Here is a 20,797-nt window from a genome sequence, read left to right as displayed (position 1 = left end):
CTAAACTCCAATGTCCTCATTTCCTATAAAGCATCGCCTTTTATCAGCTCCAACAGAAAGCAAATTAATATAACCGAACTCCCTTCTTCTTTCTCTCCATGGCTGAGGTACAACATTCTTCCGAGCGACCATGCACACCGCCTTCCCCTCCCATGATTGTCAAGCACAGCTCGAACTAACCTGTCCACCAAACCCTAGCGAGTGCGGTCAATCTCGCTAACCTTTTACCAACTGGCACAGTGCTAGCATTTCACACCCTCATCCCTACTTTCTCCAACAATGGTTCTTGCCAACTTTTCAATAAGTACCTCACAACATGTCTAATTACATTTTGTGCTCTCCCATGTTTCTTATCTTCGTTTACTGATAGCTTCATGGATAACGACCGAAAAATCTACTATGGAATCTCTACGTTCAAAGGCATGTACATTTTCAACTGCAGTAACGCCGAGGACATGGATAGGGACTTGAAGAAGTACAAAATAAAGTTCATAGATTTTGTTCACACGCCCTTTTGTCACTATTTGGGTTCTTGGTCTTTGCTCTTAGCAACTCCGATGTCCAAAGCTGCTTCTTTCCTGAAGTGGGAATAAGTGAACGGACAATGAATTTGCCACTCAGAGCTGGGATTTTGTCGAGCTCCACTTTAATGGAATGAGGGACCTTGTATGGGTTTTATGGTGGAACCTCAACTTTCTTCATGGTTTCAGAGCAGATTGTCTCACGTGTGAAGCCAAACGGCCACACGTGCTCCACGTCACCTGTGGTATCAGAGCAGGTTGTCTTACATGGGATTTTGATAATGAATTTCACATTAATGGAATTAGGGACCTTGCATGAGTTTATAAGTAAGTTGGGCAATTTCCTATATTGTCGATTAATTTTATGGTGGAACCTCAACTTTCTTTAATGTTTACTCATTAATAGCATCTCAAACTGACTTGTCAAAGTGAACATAAAATGACAAAGATAGCATCTCAAACCAACTTTCTATGTAATGATGGTCTTCCTTACCCCCTCTTAGGTCCTAATCTGGTAGTGTGAGGAGTGATGCTTTTAGCATTAGATGCGGTGTTGTGGAATCATATACCTCCTTGCACTACTCGATCTGTTTGCCTATTTTGGCTGCTTGCTTTAGTGTAGGTCTTCTATGTATCAATTTGGCATCTTTGCCTAGATAATAAAGTATCTTGTTCACCAAAAAAAAAAAAAAAATGACGAAGTGGAGCGCCAAAGCAGTCATCCGACCCAAAACCCACTGATGGTCTAAATTACTACAAATTAAGTACAAATTCTTTCACCTAGGATTTTCTAAGGATTCATTAAAATTAATTTTCACAATGAATTGCATCTAATATTTTACAAGTTTCTCTTTCTTATCGTGTGATTTGTTTAGTTAAATTCGATGAAATTCGTCCAAACATAAGGAAACAACAGTGACTATGTTTATTGTTACATGAACAATATAGATTCAAGCGGTTGGTAGTCGAGACAAAAATCAAAAGTACAAGAAATCTTCAAGAAAAGGTAACATTCCATTTCAGCATAGCTAGTAACAACCTATCCAAAGCATCATCTCCAAAACAAAACAAAAATAAAATAGTAAACATAATCATTCAATTAGTAAAACCAGCAATAATGGTGGCATGAGGCTCAAGAGCCTTAGCAGCTGGACTGCTCTCCACATCAGGGTTAGGCTCCACATGCTTCCCAAGAAGCTCTTCAGGTAAATTCTTTATACCCTTGAGATAGAATGTGTAGAAAATTTTAAAAGGGCACACAAGCTGCTGCAACTTCACTTGACCATACACACCTTCGAAAATTCCAGACCCTCCTGTCATTGCCAAATACGAATCCTCATAAGTTAAATAAGCTCCCTGCACAGAAATGTGACCATAGTCTCCAAAGTTGAAGCTGTAGATACCCTCGTATCCATCTCCACTATTGATCTTCTCCGGATAGTGTTGGATCAATAGGGTTATCCCCGTTGTGATTCCAATGCGTTTTTGCAAGTCCCCGGTGTACAATTTATTCGTGAAAGGGACAACATCGCCAAGGCTGTGGACTTCTTTCCCGCTCAATCTTAGGTAGGCCGGGCTGCCACGGTCTAGCTCATTGAGCTCGTACACATGAAGGCTAGTGGAACTTCGGAGGCAGGTCTTTGATTAGTGTCGGCTGATGGGCTCGCTTGGCTTTTGCAAGTGAACGAGAATGTTTTTGGCACAGAGAAGTTGTTCAAATGTGAGTAGGAAGTGCGGAGTTTTATATCAAGTGGGTTTTGAAGCTTCAATGACTTGGAATAATTGGTAGGTGAATGATGAGCACAGGAGCCCAGCTTAGGGTTTGCAAGTTTCACAGAGGGAACGAAAGTGAGGGAAGAGGTTAAAGAAGCCATTGATTCTAGTTAAGTTATTTTCCTCTTCTTTTCTTAGCAACTGAAAATTTCGTGGAAAATGCATAGAAGAGATTGTTTTTATATAGGAATTGACAGATAGGTTTTTATTTTCATGTGAATTCAATTAGATGAAGGTGGAAGGGTAGGAGAGTGTGAACGACTGACTCATTGGATTTCCAAGATAAATGAATGAATTGCTTTCAATGCGTTATTTATTTCAATGCAAGAAATGTATCGAGTTCATTGTTTTTCAACTACTAAAATAAATGGATTAATAAGTATACTAATTATCTGATGAAAATTATTGACTAATGGTTTACTAACTAATGGTCTGTATACTGGATGTATACAAATTTAAAAATTTAAACTTATTCAACATGTTAAATAAGGTGTTGAGTATTACCACCATTTGAGGGTGGTGAACAAAATGCAACTAAGCATCTCCAATGGAACTCTCTATTTAGGAACTTCCACCACCACTTTTGAGTATTCATTACTGATCAAATTAGGCCATCTTGGTTATTGAAGCCTTACCATTATGTTATTATATAATTCTAGCATGTGCTTGCTTATATTATCTCATGTAGGTTTAAGTTGTAGAGCCATATGAGAATGGGTAATGCTAGGGAGATTAAATTGCATATAAAGTTTTGTAAACTAAATAATATGAAAATTAATGATTGGATTTTAATCGTTGATAAACGTGTTTATTTCTATTGATGACAAATCATTTAATTTACAAATTTAATCTACAAAATTAGTCTCTCTAGCATTACCCTATGAGAATATGTGAGAATGGTATATAAGATCAACGGTGATCAGGTCGGCTAGACCCTCTTTCTAATTGATCGAGCTATAACGAGCCTGGACTATCTTAAATGGGCTAACCCATTGCACACTTTGGCAATACATGTGTATTGTTCTACTCCTAATAAAATCGAGGGATTTTGTGATAAAACCCAACACTTAGCAATATTGGTTAAATTATGACAATATTAGTATTGTTAGGAGTGTGCCAATGATCCGTATCTTTGAATATCTGACATATTTGTTATAGACTGTTTGTTATTAGACTGAACCAGTATATATACTAGGGTTGGGCATTTAAAAAATTAAAAACCGAGTAAATCGCTCGAACTACACCGCGAGGGAATTTCCATATTCTTCTCTCCCAAAACAATTTGTTAATTGAAAATTGTTTTCTTTCTACAGAAGGTGGTAGTGAAATTGGATTTACATAACAACAGAAAAAAGAAAAAGGTCTTGAAAGCAATCTCCATGAAAAATCTAATCAAATGACCGAGGAATAGAATTGGCTAGAATAATGGTATTGATATTAGTCTACTAACTTTATATACAGAGTTCCCTATAAACAAGCAAATGATCCTGCAATTCTACTATACAAGAAAGGAAGGAAATATATACATATTAATTACTAATTACACGCCTGTTCTAGGCCCTTTATGATAGGGATCCTGATTGCTTTCTAACACTCCCCCTCAAGTTTGAGAGTGGATGTCAAGAACTCCCAACTTGCGAATCATGACTGAAAATGAGTCCTTACCCAAAGGCTTCATGAAAACTTCTGCTAGTTGCTGCAAGGAGGTGACATACTTGGTAGTGATCGATCCATCTTTTATTTTGTCTCTAATGAAATGACAATCTATTGCAATGTGTCGCGTTCACTCATGAAAGATCGGATTCGCAGCTATGTGTAGTGCGACTTTATTGTCACAATGAAGTAATGAGGTTTCTAGATGTGGTAACTGCAGGTCAAGCAACAAACTCCGCAACCAGGTGAGCTCGCATCATGCTCCTGTCATCGCCCTATATTCAGCTTCTGCCGAAAAGAGTGAGACAGTTTTTTGTCTCTTCGTTCTCCATGAAATCAAGGAATTTCCAAGAAATACACAATATCCAGTAGACCTTCGAGTGATGGGACAACCCGCCCAGTCAAAGTCACAAAAAATACTCAACTTCAATGTATTCTCGGCTGGAAATAAAAGGCCTCGGTCAGAAGCACTTTTGAGGTATCTGAGTATGCGAAGGGCATCCTTCATATGTGGTCGACGAGGCTCATGCATAAATCAACTGAGGACATGTATGGCATATGTGATATCAAGCCATGTGATGGTAAGGTAAATCAAACGACCTACCAACCGTCTAAACTGAGATAGGTCCTTTAGCAATTCACTTGTATCAGACAACTTGGTTCCCTACTCCATTAGGAATGAAATAGGTCGGGCACCTAATATACCTCCATCTTTAATAATATCAAGAGCATATTTTCGCTGAGAAATATAAATGTTTTTCTTCGAACGAGAAACTTCAATGCCCAAGAAATATTTGAGATCACCAAAATCCTTAATACGAAACTTGGAATGAAGAAATTTTTTGAGGGAACTAATTGCCAGTAATCAATATATCATCGACATAAATCAATAGAGCAGTAAATGATTTACCTCTCCTACAAGTGAAAAGAGAATAATCAGCTTTCGATTGAATGAAACCAGCCACTTGAATAGCTTTAGTGAACTTAGCAAACCATTGATGTGAGGCTTGTTTGAGGCCATACAAGGACTTATTGAGGCGACATACTTAGGGGTGGAAAAAATTCCCAAAAATCCCGAACCGAACCCAAAAAATCCCGATCCCAAACCAAAAATTTCCAAAACCGAAATTCCCAAAATTTTCGGGATGCTATCCCGAACCGATCCCAAAATTTCGGTATGGGATTCGAGATTGGCTTCTCTATATTTCGGGAATCCCATACCGAACCAAAAATATATAATATTAATTATTATATATATATTATTCTTTTATAATTGATGCTAGTAGTTTCTAATTCATGCTCTGCAACCTGGAATGCTCTACACCTTGCATATTTTTCATGTTTTGTTTGATATTCATGTGGATTTTATTATTGCTGCTGCAATGGCTGATGATTTTAGAAGGCTTGATTCTTTTGTCTCTCAACAAATTGCAAAAAGGGTTTAATTAATTTGAATTTTGACTATGATAAAAACAGTCAGGCATGCCAGTGTTCAATTAAATGGTAGTGTGAATGAAATGAAATTCCTAGTTCATGAATGTGTTCTTGAATTATATATTTGAAGAACAATTCATAATTTCATATTTCAATTTGGGATTCCCGATTTGTCCCAAAATCCCGAAAATATTTCGGGATTCCCGAAATTTGGGATTCCCGAAAATTTGGTTTGGGATTGGTCTTCAAATTCCCGTCCCGAAAAATTTTGGTTTGGGATTCGGGATACTAGTTTCGGTATGGTATCCCATACCGAACCACCCCTATACATACTAGGTTCTCCTTTTGTCGTCAAAGTCTCGGATAAGGTGTCATGTAAATTTCTTCAAGAAGGTTGCCATGAAGGAATGCATTGTTGACGTTGAGTTGATTAAGTGGCCAGTTACGAGCAGATGCAATAGCAAGAATGCAGCGCATAGTGATCATTTTCGTTGTGGGTGAGAATGTGTCATAGTAATCAATGCCTTCGGTTTAAGTGAAGCCTTTGGCGACAAGCCGAGCTTTGTAATGCTCAATGAAACCGTCTGAATGACGCTTAATTTTATAGACCCACTTACAATCAATTGGATGTTTTCCCGATGGAAGGGAAGTGAGGGTCCATGTATGATTAGATTGGAGAGCCTCAAGTTCGGTGTTCATCGCTTGTTGCCAGTGAACATGTGATTTTGCTTCTGCAAAAGAGGTTGGTTCGATATCCCTACTAATATTGGCAATAAATGATAAATGTTTGGGTGAGTAACGATGGTAAGAAACAAAATTACAAAGAGGATAACGAGTACATGGTGAATGGCTAGGCGACGGTAAAGACGAAGGGCCTGGGGGCAGAGTCACTTGCGAATAAACAAAGTCTTTGAGAAGAACGAAAGGTTGTTTTTGGCGTTGTGATTGGCGAAGAGGAAGAGCATGTGGTGGTGTTGGGGACTCAGATGGAGTAGGAGAAGGGACAACAATGGGTGGCATAGGAGAAAAAGGAAAATCGTCTGAAGGTAGAGGGATGAGATTGGTTGGTGAAGGAGAAGATTCTGAAGTATAAGAGGATTCTAAAGTAGGAGAGAGTGAGGCTAAAGGAGACGATGTAATTGAATGAGAGGATGAGGCTAAAGGAGCATGGGTAATAGGATCTGATATGGTTGGGACCACGGGAGGAAAAAGATGGACTTTTGTAGTTGGGCCTGGAACATGGGTATTGGTGGCCACGGGTTGGTCAGGATTGGTGGTTTGAAAGGGAAAATTTTCTTCAATGAAAACAACGTCACGATTAGTTAAAAAAAATTCCGGTGTCCAAATCGTATAAACGATAAGCTTTCTGTCCAGCGGGATAATCGAAAAATATACTTTTGATGGCGCGAGGCGAAAATTTAGAAGTAAGGTGAACAGAAGTGGCATATGCAAGACACCCAAAAACACACATATGGGTGTAAGAGGGAGGTTTGTGATATAGTTTCTTAAATGGTGTTTTCTTGGCAAGGATTTAAGTGGGAAGTCGATTAATAATGTAGGCAGCAATGAGGACACCCTCTCCCCAGAATCGAAAGGGAAGATTGGCTTGAAAAAGTAATGCCTTGGTGGTTTCAAGAAGATGTCTATGTTTCTGTTCGACAACCCTGTTTTGTTAGGGTGTGTAAACGCATGAAGTTGGTAAATGACCCCATTATCTTGGAAAAAATGACGCAAAGAATAAAATTCACCCCCGTTATCCACTCGGATTTGTTGTATTTTAAAATTGAATTGTGTTTGAACGAAGGCAAAAAAAAGACTTAAGAATGCCTTGTGTTTCAGATTTATGGCCATGAGGAACACCCATGTACCAAGAAATTTTTTTGACAATAGTTAAAAAATAATGTGCTCCAGAGAAGGAAGTGGTTTTATGAGGTCCCCAAATGTCGTAGTGTATAAGAGAGAAATGACTAGAAGTAGAGATGGAACTTGTACCAAATGGAAGTCATGTTTGTTTGGCTAAAGGGAAAATATTGCATACTGTAGTATGAGAATAAGGGAATTTTAATGAAGTTTTGGATAGAAATTCCAAGCGATTGGAAGAAATGTGACCTAAACGCCTGTGCCACAAATCAGAAGAAATAGTGACAAGATTACACGAGGGTTTATTGTTGGAGAAGGATTGTTGAGTAGCCAACGCCACAAGGTAGTAAAGTCCCCCGCGCTGTTTTCCCAGACCAATTGTCTTCTTTGTAGCCAAGTCTTGTAAAATACACCAATACAGAAAAAAAATGTCACCGAACAACTCAAACCCTTTGTAATTTTGCTAATCGACATAAGATCAACTTTGAAACTAGGTACACCCAAAACATCTCTCAATTGTATGTATGAATTTAAAGACAAATTGCCAATAGAAGAGATATGAGCCTTTTCTCCACTAGGTAATACAACTGGTGGCAGTGAGGTTTTGGTGGTGGAGTTGAGCAAGTGTGGGGAAGACGTGATGTGGTCTGTTGCTCCACTATCGATTAACCATTGACAATAGTGCACTGGAGATCTAGACAGAATTGGTTCATTGCATGTGGTATAAGCTTGTGGAACGGTTGACGACGGCTTGGTCGCTTTATTATTCATGATGGAAAACATTTGTTGAAACTGGGTCTCTAAGAGTGATCTGCACCAGGTTGCATAATCTTCTCCATTGGAAACAAGGATGTGAATAAAAAATGGATTAGAGGTTTTTGGTTTGCCTCCATCCAAGCTTTGGTCGCTATCCATGGCTAGGATTGACAAGACAAAACAAGAAAAATGGAAAATAGGTAAAGCTCGCTATATAGGCACGAGAAAATCTGACGGAAGCGTGGCAGAGCAGAGTTAAGGGAAGCCTGCTCTGATACCATGTAAAATCTAATCAAATGACTAAGGAATAGAATTGGCTAGAAAAATGGTATTGATAATAGTCTACTAACTTTATACAGGGAGTTCCCTATAAACTAGCAGTTGATCCTGCAATTCTACTATACAAGAAAGGAAGGAAATATATACATATTAATTACTAATTACACGCCCATTTTAGGCCCTTTAAGATAGGGATCTTGATTGCTTTCTAACACTCCAGCCTTACAGGTATCAATTATTTTTTAAGCATGTCGATTTAATTTGGCTTCGTGAAAAACTTAGAAAATAATAAAAATGTAAAAAAAATTTTGAATTACTTTCATTCATCAGCACCCACTAAGTTCTTTGTTTTGGTTGAGAAGTTAATGAAAATTTGTACAGTTTTATGTTTTTATATATGCTTATTGTGTATAAAATGACCGTGTCTGTAAAAATTGAACCTTTGGCTTATTTCTATACAAAAATTAAATTTTTTGATTTGCTTTTTCATGTTGTTGGATGAGTGTTTTGTAAAAACTTGACCTTTGGCTCATACATGTGTAAACCTGAGGATTCGGAGTTGTTTTCTGTGTTGGTTATGAATTTAAGGTGACTAAATTGGTGGGTTCGTATATTAAGTTAAGTTACAAAGTAGATTTTTCCTTCATTTTGGAAAAGTGCATAGCTGAGATTATTTTGAAGTTACCGTTCATTACAATATTATGATTTGATAAGAGCTTTATCAACATGTTTTTTGTTGAGTAATGGTTTACTTGGTTAGAACACTACTACAAAAGGACCTAATAGTGTCAGTTGTTGCGTCGGTTTAATATTATATAGTGGCGAAAAAGAGATTTGCGACACTCACTGAAGATGACGTCGTATTTACTGTCGCTTATAAGCGCCATAAAATTTAGTGTCGCTTATAACCGACATATATTTTAATATTTTTAAGTACTGGCGTCGCTTTAAATAAAACAGTGTCGCTTTTAAGCGACATGAACTATGGGTGTCGCTTCTAGGCGACACTAATTATTATTTTTAATATATGGGTGTCGCTTCTAGGCGACACTAATTATTGTTTTTAATATTTTAAATCCTGCGTCGGTTTTGAGCGACATATATTTTGAAAACCAGTGTCGCTTGTGAGCGACACATTGATGGTCTTTATATCCTCTCCCCCGTGTTTTCTTTTTCTTCTCTTGCACTCTTGTTCGTTCTTCCAATTTTTACAAAGTCTCCCGTGTTCTCTCTTTCAGCTTTCTCCTTTGGTTTTCAAACTTCATTTGTTCCTCTTCACAACAGTAAGTTTTTTTTGCTTATAATAATTTTATTTTCTCCTCTTATGTTTAATTTTTAGTTACAATTTATTTTTGTAGGAAATTTATTTGAGTTGGTTGAGTACATAAAGAATTGTTGACGTCGAAATTCTTCAACAAATCAGGCATGTATCACTAACTTCTTTAATTTTTAAATTGTATAATACACAAGTTTATTTATTTAAAAATTATAATTTAAGCACTTAGATAAAATTCTACTATTTTTGTTAAATTAATAAAAATTTAGTCGAATTAATTAATTTTGTCACTCTAATTGTTATTTTAATTTGTTGTTATTTTGATAATTTTTTGTTGTTATTTACTAGAATGGATTAGATGAACATAATTTGAATTGTTATGAGAAAATGGAATGAATAATATTTATAAGCATTTATGTTAAATTAATAATATTAAATATAACATAAACTTATAATATTGAGAGAATATATTATGTTAATTTTTTTTTTTTTTTGCACTCTAATTGTTATTTTAATTTGTTGTTATTTTGATAATTTTTTGTTGTTATTTACTAGAATGGATTAGATGAACATAATTTGAATTGTTATGAGAAAATGGAATGAATAATATTTATAAGCATTTATGTTAAATTAACAATATTAAATATAACATAAACTTATAATATTGAGTAATATAAGAATATATTATGTTAATTTTTTTTTTTTGCACTCTAATTGTTATTTTAATTTGTTGTTATTTTGATAATTTTTTGTTGTTATTTACTAGAATGGATTAGATGAACATAATTTGAATTGTTATGAGAAAATGGAATGAATAATATTTATAAGCATTTATGTTAAATTAACAATATTAAATATAACATAAACTTATAATATTGAGTAATATAAGAATATATTATGTTAATTTTTTTTTTTTTTTTGCACTCTAATTGTTATTTTAATTTGTTGTTATTTTGATAATGTTTTGTTGTTATTTACTAGAATGGATTAGATGAACATAATTTGAATTGTTATGAGAAAATGGAATGAATAATATTTATAAGCATTTATGTTAAATTAACAATATTAAATATAACATAAATTTATAATATTGAGTAATATAAGAATATATTATGTTAATTTTTTTTTTTTTTTTGCACTCTAATAAGAATATAACCTATACTTATAATATTTAGGAATATAAGAATATAACCCTTCATAAGAATATAACCTAAACTTATAATATTTAGGAATATAAGAATATAAGAATATAACCCTTCATAAGAATATAACCTAAACTTATAATATAAGAATATCCTTTCATATAAGAATATAACCTTTCATATAAGAATATAACCTAAATTTATAATATTTAGGAATACAAGAATATATTAATTAATTTTTTTTGCACTCTAATTGTTATTTGAATTTGTTGTTATTTTGATAAGTTTGATAACTTTTGGTTGTTATTTATTAGAATGGATTAGATGAGCATAATTTTGATAACTTTTTGTTGTTATTTTAATTTGTTTTTACTATAATAGGTGTTGAAAATTAAAAGATTGCAATCGTGATAGAATTCGAGGGGTGAAAGATAGAAATTGAAAATTTTGATAGTTATGCCTACATGATAGGGATTGAAAGATTGTAGGCATCTTAGTGTCAACGTAATATTTTACCTTCGTAAAGTGGTAAAATATGGACAAGAGTTGGTTGACAATACCCCGCAATTTTGAAGCGTATACAACTGGAATTAATTTGTTTTTGGATCAAGCAGTTGCAAATGGTGTTGGTCCTGATAAGTTTAGATGTCCTTGCAAAAGATGTTGTAATCGATATACTTTTGTTAGGAACACCATTGTTGAACATCTCATATTGTATGATATGGATAAAGATTATAAAAACGCTTGTTGGCGACATCATGGCGAGCAAAACATTGGAGAGCAAAATGTGGGAATTGGAGAAGAAGAAACAGGAGATGAGGTGATTGGCATGCATGATTTTCTTAATGATGTATTTGTCCAACCATTAACAGAAGAAGGTGTTGGGTCATCTACTGAACCCCCTATTGGGGAAGGGCGTCCAGAAGAGGTGCAGACTTTTTTTAAGTTGCTTGAAGAGGCAGATCAAGATTTGTGGCCAGGTTGTAAGGAGTTTAAGAAATTGGAAGCAGTTGTAAGATTGTATCAGATCAAGTGTTTAGCGGGAATGCCTGACGAGATCTTCACCACTTTACTGGAGTTAATTAAAAGAATGTTGCCTGAAGGGGATTGTTTGCCTGAATCCTGTTATAAGGCCAAAAAACTTATAAATGACTTGGGGCTGTCGTATGTGAAAATTGATGCATGTCCCAATGATTGCATGATCTATTGGAAAGATACTTCAGATTTGACCGTGTGCTCAGTTTGTGGTAAATCAAGATATAAAATTACCAATGCAGAGGATAGCTCGAGGAAAAAGGTCGCAGCTAAGGTTATGTGGTATTTTCCTTTAAAACCACGATTGCAACGATTTTTTATGTCGAAGCATATGGCTGAACATATGAGATGGCATGCAACTGAATGTCCTAAGGATGAGTTTATGAGACATCCTTCAGATTCTCCCGCATGGAAGCATTTGGATAATTTATATCCGGATTTTGCGTCAGAAATTCGAAATGTCCGATTAGGGTTGGCCAGTGATGGATTTAATCCTTTTGAGAAAATGAGGAATGATCATAGCACATGGCCTGTGGTGCTTTCTGTTTATAATTTGCCACCTTGGATGTGCATGAAGCAACCAAATTTGTTATTGTCTTTGTTAATACCAGGACCGCGCAGTCCTGGTAAAGAGATTGATGTATACATGCGTCCATTGATTGACGAGCTGAATGAGTTGTGGGAGGTGGGCATTCCCACTTATGATGCGTGTTCCAACCAAAGTTTTACGATGAAGGCTGCCGTGTTATGGACTATAAGTGATTTTCCGGCTTATGGAATGTTGTCAGGATGGAGTACACATGGCTATAAAGCTTGTCCACATTGCATGCATGATAAAGAATCTATTTACTTGCCAGCGAGTCGCAAGATTTGTTATATGGGGCATCGACGTTTTCTTGAAGATAATCATAGGTTTCGAAGGCAAACCATCACTTTTAATGGTCGTCGAGAGCATCGTAGTGCACCAAGGCAGTGGACTGGTTTACAATGTCTCGAAGAACTTTCTACATTGAGATTTACTTTTGGAAAACCAAACAAAGATGCTTCAGTTGGCCAACGCAGAAGAAGAGCTTCGAGCAATACAAGTAGTAACAGTCAGTGGAAGAAGAAATCGATTTTTTATGAACTACCTTATTGGAGGCATCTGTCGATTAGACACAATCTTGATGTTATGCATATCGAGAAGAATATATGTGACAGTGTGGTGGGAACATTTCTAGATATAGAAAAGTCTAAAGATGGATTGGCGGCACGTGCAGATCTTGAATTCTTGAACATAAGACATAGTCAACACCCACGTAGAGAATGAAATAGAACATTTCGACCTCCAGCATTGTTCACATTGAAAAGAGAAGAAAAAACTGCGTTTTGTAAAGTATTGTCTACTATTCGGGTCCCAGATGGATATTCATCAAATCTGTCGCGATGTGTGCACGTGAATGAACGAAAAATACATGGGTTGAAAAGTCATGATTGCCATGTTTTAATGCAGCAGTTACTCCCGCTTGCAATACGCCCGGTTTTGCCTAAAGCTGTTACTATGGTTTTATTAGAGTTGAGTGCAATTTTCAGACAGTTATGTAGTAAGAAGGAGTCTGAGGAAGGATTTAAGCAACTGAATTCAAGAATTGCCTTGACATTATGTCAACTTGAGAAAATATTCCCTCCTGCATTTTTTGATATAATGGTGCACCTCCCAGTTCACTTGGCAGATGAAGCAGCTCTTGCAGGGCCTGTTCAATATAGATGGATGTATCCAATTGAACGGTAATGAATAAATTTTTATAATTTTTTTACAATTGTAGTCTTAACTTTAATTAATAATTATAATAATTTGTATTTCGTTTTATAATTGTAGGTATTTGCAAACATTGAAGCGCTATGTTCGTAATAAGGGTCATCCTGAAGGTTCTATTGCTGAAGCATATTTGGTGGATGAGTGCTTGTCATTTTGTTCCATGTATCTTACAGACGTTGAGTCTCGTCGTACCCGTAGAGGCCGAAATGAAGATGGTATTGGACGTGGAGTATCTGGTGGGTTATCAATTTTTGACTCGAAAGGATGTTATATGGGTTCAGGGGAAAATGTGGAGCTCGATCTAAATGTTCTTGATCAGTGCCATAGATACATTCTAAATAATTGTGATGAAGTTAGCCCATTTAGAAGGTAAGAACGTTTAATCATACGTCTTAATGTTTTATTGGTTTTCTTAACTTTGAAAAAATAATTATCTAAATTGGACATAATTGTGTAGGCAACATGAAGAATTCTTGAAAACTAAACATCGTCGAGAAAGGTTAACTATGCGACAAATTAAGGAGCTAAGCAAGAAAGAATTTCCAGAATGGTTCAAGCAACATGTGAGTTGATATAACAATCATATTATTTATTTATTGTTTTGCATTTTAATTATAACATGTTTATAGTTATTCTGTCAATTTTTATCTTCATACTTATTACAGATGAATTCAAGATATGATGCTAATGACACATTGATATCTCAAGACTTGCATTGGCTAGCTAATTATCCTAGTAGGGTTGTGAGTAGATACAAAAGTCACATTGTTCATGGATTTAGATTTCGTATAAAATCTGTGGATGATAAGCATAAGAATCAAAATTGTGGTGTCTTTGTACCTGCAAATGTTCCTGGAGCAATTGGGCAAGTAAATTGCTATGGCAGAGTTGTAGATATGTTCGAGGTCAAATATTGCGGTCCTACTGAAGCAGGAGATAGGGGTCGAGCTGTGATGTTATTTAAGTGCGAATGGGTTAATAGTGAAAGTCCACGAGGAATGAAGACTGATCAATATGGATTTACTATGGTGAATTTCAATCAATTGGGATTTAAAGAGGATCCTTTCATACTAGCATCACAAGCATTACAGGCATTTTACGTGGAGGACACGATTGAAAAAGATTGGCACGTAGTTGTTCGAACTCAGCCAAGAGATTTATTTGACATATTAGAGGATAGTGATGCTATTGATGATTATGCCACGCCGAACTTGGATGATCGAATTCTTGATAATGAAAATTTCCATACAAGGGTTGGCGTGGAAGAGACTCCCTTTCTTGAATCATTAGCGTTGCCTACCGGGTTCGTTAATCATGCCAATACCGACGAAGAGCTAACAGATGATGACAGGGAGTAAATATATTAATTATTTTTTGTATTAATTAGACTTTATTTTATTTTGTATGCTATGATATCATATCATAACATATAATCCTTTTGGCTTTGTTTTATTCTGTTTTTTTTTTTATTATTCTGTTTTATTATGTTCATCTAATTAGACTTTGTTTTATTCTGTGGTTTTTTTTTTTTTTTTTTTTCCCCTTGGTTTCTGTCGCTTTTAACCGACGCAATATGATGTGTCAGACTTGGCGTCGGTTTTAACCGACACAACCCTAGCCTATTTCGACGCAATACGACATGTGTGTCAGGCTTGGCGTCGGTTTTAACCGACGCAATACGACATGTGTGTCAGACTTGGCGTCGGTTTTAACCGACGCAACCCTAGCCTATTTCGACGCAATATGAGACTATTTCGACGCAAGGTACTTGTTGTCAATCATATGTATTACCCCTAATCTTATTTTGACGCAAGGTACATTAGGAGAAAAACGGCTGTCTCATGTGTCTGGGAGTGGAAGATTTAGGTGTCGATATGAGTTTTGACAGAATGGATGATTCGTGCCATAAAAGGTAGGGACCTAAATATATATAAAATTCACTTTACAACATAACACGATGCCTTAAAAGAGAAGGAAAGTACGTCGTGTAAATTGTTAAATACGACACACAATGTTTACGCCGTAAATATTTTTATTTAATAACTTGCACAAAAGTGATGCCGTGAATGCTAGATTATGTGCAAGTATTATGACATGAACTTTACGAATGTTGTGAATAATATCATTTAAGGCATGCTAGTATTGTACGCCATAAATTTCAAGTCGTAAAACACCCAAATTGTTAATTAATTGACTTGATTAAAAACTGATACAACAAGTATTTTATGATCAGTGGAGTTCTATAAGGTAAACATGTGCTTTAGGTAGACATCTTATCTTACATATATCTTATAAAATAATTAACAATAACATAATTAGTACAAATGAATAGGCTGCGTTTCCTGAATGTTACATTGCTCTTAAGTCTTAGTGAATCTATCGTTTTGATGGGATACGCATTCTACGAAACTAATTTCAACGATCCAACCGTCAAACATGTTTGTATATAATTCGAGATCGTATACGAAAAAAATCGCAAAAAACAAACATTTTGGGATGAAGTAACGAGACAAAAAATTTCAACGGTTATCAACGAAAAATGACGATTTAACGGTTATTTTAAGTCCGATTTTGATGATTTTTTGCAGCTACACTCCTTGAACCTATATGAATACAATGAATGAATTCGATCTTCAAATTAAAATATTTATACTAGTGGATACCACAAAATCTTACGTTATACTTAATAAAAGTGTGAATAAACTCTTAAGTCTTAGTGAATCTATCGTTTTGATGGGATACGCATTCTACGAAACTAATTTCAACGATCCAACCGTCAAACATGTTTGTATATAATTCGAGATCGTATACGAAAAAAATCGCAAAAAACAAACATTCTGGGATGAAGTAACGGGCCATGCATGATCGACGGTTATCAACTAAAAATGACGATTTAACGGTTATTGTAAGCCTGATTTTGATGAATTTTTACAGCTACACTCCTTGAACCTATATGAATACAATGAATGAATTCGATCTTCAAATTAAAATATTTATACTAGTGGATACCACAAAATCTTACGTTATACTTAATGAAAGTGTGATGATCAATGAAAATTGATGATTTTGTAAAAGGAATAAAATGCAAGCTTTGAATTACATTGGCAAGGTTTAAACTTTTGAGAAATGCTCATCTAATCCATTATAGTAAATAACAACCAAATGTTATCAAATTATCAAAATAACAACAAATTAAATGTTATCAAAGTCATCTAATCCATTATAGTAAATAACAACCAAATGTTATCAAAGTTAAACTTTTGAGAAATGCTCATCTAATCCATAATATATACTTATATTACTAAATATTATAAGTTTATGTTATATTTAATATTGTTAATTTAACATAAATGCTTATAAATATTATTCATTCCATTTTCTCAAAACAACTCAAATTATGTTCATCTAATCCATTCTAGTAAATAACAACAAAAAATTATCAAAATAAAAACAAATTAAAATAACAATTACAGTGCAAAAAAAATTGATTCAACTTAATAAATTTATTTATTAAAATATTATATGAGATAACTGATTACTTTTTAATTTTGGATTAAAATTTTTTATTTTTTTTGTTTCTATTTTTATCCTTCTTCTCTTTTTTTTGTAACTTAAAACTTTTTTTTTTATGTTGGGAGGGAATTTTCCTGGTTTTTTTTGCACGGGGGAATGGGTTGGAAGACTTTGTCAGTCATTATCATATCAAATTATGCTTATAGTGGCTTTAACCGATGCAAAATTATACAATTTCGAGAGTATCTGCTACAATGGATTTTCTGTCAGAGACACTACACAAATTTGTTCTTTTTTCGACGCAAATTTTATCTTATTTCGACACAAACTTGTTCTTATTTCGATGTTATAAAAATCTGTCAGTCTAACGTCGGTTTTAACCGACGCAATGTGGCCTAATTTCGACGGTACTGACATAGTATGTTAGCCTATAATGATGGTTCAGTCAGACGGTACTGTCCTCAGTCAAAAGCTATAAGACATAGTGTCGGTTTTAAGCGACACAATGGGTCCTTATTTCGACGCAATGGGTCCTTATTTCGACGCAATGCTTCCTTATTTCGACACTATGCCACATAACGTCGGTTTTAACCGACGCAATGGTCTGAAAATTATGTCAGGCTTTCTGCCCAAAGTATGTCAAGCCCAAAGTATGTCAGGTCTGTAGCTTTCTGCCCAAAGTATGTCAGGTCTGTGTAGGCTTGCTGTCAAAGTCAGACGTTGTGTCGGTTTTAACCGACGCAAAGTGTTCATATTTCGACGCTATGCAATTATCCACATTTAATCTTCTTGATTTCCTATCTCTGTTTCTCGTCTCTATCCCCCACTTCCCCACCCACTTCCCCATCTCTATCCCCACTTCTGTCTCTCATCTCTATCCCCCACTTCAGCCATATTCCTTCCAGTTCTGTCTCTCGTCTCTTTCCCCCATTTCAGCCATATTCCTTCTCCTTCCATTAAATTTTGCTATGGATAGTTCTCGTGAAGATCAACGTTCTGAAGAACGTCACTTGGAAGAGGACGAGGGTGATGCTGGTTCTTTTTTTAATTGTTATTAATCTCAGTTTTTATTTTTATTTTTGTGTGTGTGTGTTTGAACTATTATTATTGCTAAACTGAAAATATACATTTGTTTCCTGGTTTTTAATTGTGTGTTTGTATTAACAAGGTACATCTCAACGGAGGCGTGGACCCTCAATTCCTAAATGGACGAAACAGCTTTGTTCGTTTGATTCGTCCGGAAAATGCATTAGTGATAATGCTAGTGCTTTTTCAAAACATGTAGCAGCGGAGGTTAGGGACTATAGAAATCTGCCGTTGGAGAAAGATTGGCGTAAGGTTACGGAAGAAGATAAGGAAGCTTTCTGGAATAGAATAAAGGTATATATAGATGTTTTTATTTTTAGTTGAAAATAGAATAATAGGTCAATGATTGTATTAATATTTGACTAGCGTGATTTTTTTTTTTTTTTTTTGTTTTTATGTATGTAGGGAAATATTTTTTTTGAAGATGCAGATATAGTAAAAATGCCTTTGATCCGTCATATGACGCTTAAGATTGCAGAGCATGCGCACAAAGAGTTTAGAAATAAGTTAAAAAAAAAGTATTATACTAAAAGAGCAGAAGAGGTGCGCAGCGAGCCTCCTCCTGATGTGATTCCTGCCCAGTGGGATGATTTGTTGGCATATTGGAATAGAGACAAAACAAAGGTAAACCTTACACGATTTATTTCGTTATAACTTTAAAGTTGCCTAATATAATCTTTTTTTTTTTCGTTCGATTTTTTTCAGGAGGTTGCTGAAAAAAATAAGATTAATCGGGGATTAAAATCAATGAACCATACTACTGGTACAAAATCGTTTGCAAGAGTGCGGGAAGAATATGTATGGATTGTACATTTTGAAGAGATGATGAATTTTAAATAATTATATTTATTTTTAGTATGAGGTTTGCTTAATTTGTTTGTGTGAAATTTTATTTTTGATAAAGCGGAAGAAGCATGGGAAAGAAGCAGATCCTGTAACCTTTTTTCGTGAATGTCATACACGAAAAGATAAAACATGGATTGATGAAACATCGGAGCATACAGGGGTAATTGATTTTTTCGTGTTAGTATTTGATTTTATTAGTATTTATTATCTATAGCTTATATTTCTGTTTTACGATTGAATTTTTGTTTTTAAAAATTGTAATGCAAGTCAACAATGGAGAGCAACCTGCAAACATTGATTGAGTCGGGCCAAGACGATAATGAAGATCTTAGGACCCAAGTTTATGTTGATACTATGGGTCCTGAGAGGTATAATAGAGTCAGAGGATACGGTCATGGTGTGACTCCTGATATGGTGTCTTATGCATCTTCTTCATCTTCTACATCAATTTCCTCCAGGAGATCATCTAAGAGTTCAATGGCGTTGCTGATGACTCAAAATAATGAGTTGAAAATGAGGGACGAAAATAATAATAAACGGATTTCGGAACTAGAGAACAAGCAAAATCAGTTGTTTGCATGGTTTTTTCAAAGATTTCAGCCACAACCACCGTATAGCCCGGGAACCCAACAATCAGGCCACAGTCAACCTCCTCAACAGTCGGGCCAAAGTCAGCCTCCCCCTGCATATCCGTATGCTGGCCATAATCAGCAACCTCCATATCCTGTGTATCTGATGCCTGCGCAGCCCATGCCATACATGCAGCAGTCGTCCATGCCATACATGCAGCAGCCACTTTGTCAAGTGCTAGTATATCGACCTGAGATGGCTGCTCCTAGTGGATCTTTTCCTGAAGTTCCAGTTGGGGGGTTTTCTGGAATGCTTGCAGGTGTTGGATTTGATGTGGACTTGTCGAGGATTTTTGGATCAGATGGAGGATCTCAAGGAGGAGGATCTCAAGCAGAAGGTTCTCAAGCAGAAGGTTCTCAAGCAGAAGGATCTGGACGACGTTCAGGCGCATATTCGGTTGGGTAGTTTAATTGGTTCTTTTTCTTGTCGGTTAAATACGACAGTATAATTGGTCTATCTTTTTGTTTTTTTATGTTATGTTTGTAATGTCGGATTTAATGTTTGTTACGACGGACGACTTTTTGGATTTTATGTGAAATGTTAGATGTACAGTTTGGCATTATTGTTTTTGTTATTTATTTAGATCTTAAAATTTATAATTTTGATTATATAATTTACTTTAGTTGGAATTAATTGAAATTGCATGCAGTTGTCCATCTATCCTTATTATTATTAACAAATATAGTGTCGGTTAAGACCGTTACTAGATTTTATATTTTATTTATTTAATTGTTATCTAACGTCGGTTTAAGGAATATTTTATTTATTTAATTTTAATATAATGTCGCTTTAAAGCGACAGTAGACTGCATATTTATAATTAAATGGCTGATGCACGTGTAAGTATGCGTCGCTTTAAACCGACGTTAAGGTTAGTGTCGCTTTAAAGCGACACTGTGTAGTGGCGGATTAAGCTCAAAAAGCGACACTGAAGCCCTTTCGCGACGCTAGCAATAGTGTCGCTATTGAAAAGCGACATTACATTGTTTAATGTCGGATTTGTGCCAAATTTTCGACAGAAATTTGATTTCTCGTCGGTTTGTCGTCCGCCGGTGATAGCATATATTGTAGTAGTGGAAGAAACTCTTTGAGATTATGTTAAAATCTATTTTGTGGATGAATCTAATTAGTTAAATTTGTCGGGTTTAAGTTACGTAAGAAATTTAATTGCAAAGTTGAGTCTTTTTTCTAAGTTA

The 20,797-nt window shown here is 35.2% G+C and overlaps 3 protein-coding genes and 2 pseudogenes across 3 annotated transcripts; 4 read left to right on the top strand and 1 right to left on the bottom strand.

The window, feature by feature from the left end:
• Positions 1 to 98: 98 nt before the first annotated feature.
• LOC148697643 (protein DMP10 pseudogene) lies at positions 99 to 658 on the top strand (annotated as a pseudogene).
• A 958-nt stretch (positions 659 to 1,616) lies between these two features.
• Positions 1,617 to 2,395, bottom strand: LOC137721832 (allene oxide cyclase, chloroplastic pseudogene; annotated as a pseudogene).
• Positions 2,396 to 11,229: 8,834 nt separating this feature from the next.
• LOC137722170 (uncharacterized) lies at positions 11,230 to 13,038 on the top strand. Its single transcript, XM_068461136.1, has one exon. The coding sequence runs from the start codon at positions 11,230 to 11,232 to the stop codon at positions 13,036 to 13,038; it is 1,809 nt and encodes a 602-aa protein (XP_068317237.1).
• Positions 13,039 to 14,033: 995 nt separating this feature from the next.
• LOC148697642 (uncharacterized) lies at positions 14,034 to 14,885 on the top strand. The gene is made up of 2 exons (XM_088692026.1): positions 14,034 to 14,090; positions 14,193 to 14,885. Exons 1-2 carry the CDS (start codon positions 14,034 to 14,036, stop codon positions 14,883 to 14,885), a joined length of 750 nt encoding a protein of 249 aa, XP_088548152.1.
• Positions 14,886 to 18,008: 3,123 nt separating this feature from the next.
• LOC148697641 (uncharacterized) lies at positions 18,009 to 19,783 on the top strand. The gene is made up of 7 exons (XM_088691968.1): positions 18,009 to 18,075; positions 18,209 to 18,420; positions 18,532 to 18,750; positions 18,832 to 18,924; positions 19,031 to 19,132; positions 19,240 to 19,700; positions 19,762 to 19,783. The coding sequence occupies exons 1-7, from the start codon at positions 18,009 to 18,011 to the stop codon at positions 19,781 to 19,783; spliced, it is 1,176 nt and encodes a 391-aa protein (XP_088548094.1).
• The last annotated feature ends 1,014 nt before the right edge of the window (positions 19,784 to 20,797 follow it).

This window comes from Pyrus communis, chromosome 4 (genome assembly GCF_041283825.1).
Source record: "Pyrus communis isolate YQ-2024b chromosome 4, ASM4128382v1, whole genome shotgun sequence".
NCBI classification, from domain to species: domain Eukaryota; kingdom Viridiplantae; phylum Streptophyta; class Magnoliopsida; order Rosales; family Rosaceae; genus Pyrus; species Pyrus communis.
This window is presented reverse-complemented; position numbering and strand designations above follow the sequence as displayed.

Excerpts from the sequence above, each read along its gene's own strand:
- LOC148697642 (XM_088692026.1), top strand. The coding sequence starts at position 14,034 with ATGCGACAAATTAAGGAGCTAAGCAAGAAAGAATTTCCAGAATGGTTC. Across the intron at positions 14,091-14,192 it reads CAGAATGGTTCAAGCAACAT|ATGAATTCAAGATATGATGC; the intron begins GTGAGTTGATAT and ends TACTTATTACAG.
- LOC137722170 (XM_068461136.1), top strand. The coding sequence starts at position 11,230 with ATGGACAAGAGTTGGTTGACAATACCCCGCAATTTTGAAGCGTATACA.
- LOC148697641 (XM_088691968.1), top strand. The coding sequence starts at position 18,009 with ATGGATAGTTCTCGTGAAGATCAACGTTCTGAAGAACGTCACTTGGAA. Across the intron at positions 18,421-18,531 it reads CTTTCTGGAATAGAATAAAG|GGAAATATTTTTTTTGAAGA; the intron begins GTATATATAGAT and ends TTATGTATGTAG. Across the intron at positions 18,925-19,030 it reads CAAGAGTGCGGGAAGAATAT|CGGAAGAAGCATGGGAAAGA; the intron begins GTATGGATTGTA and ends TTTTTGATAAAG.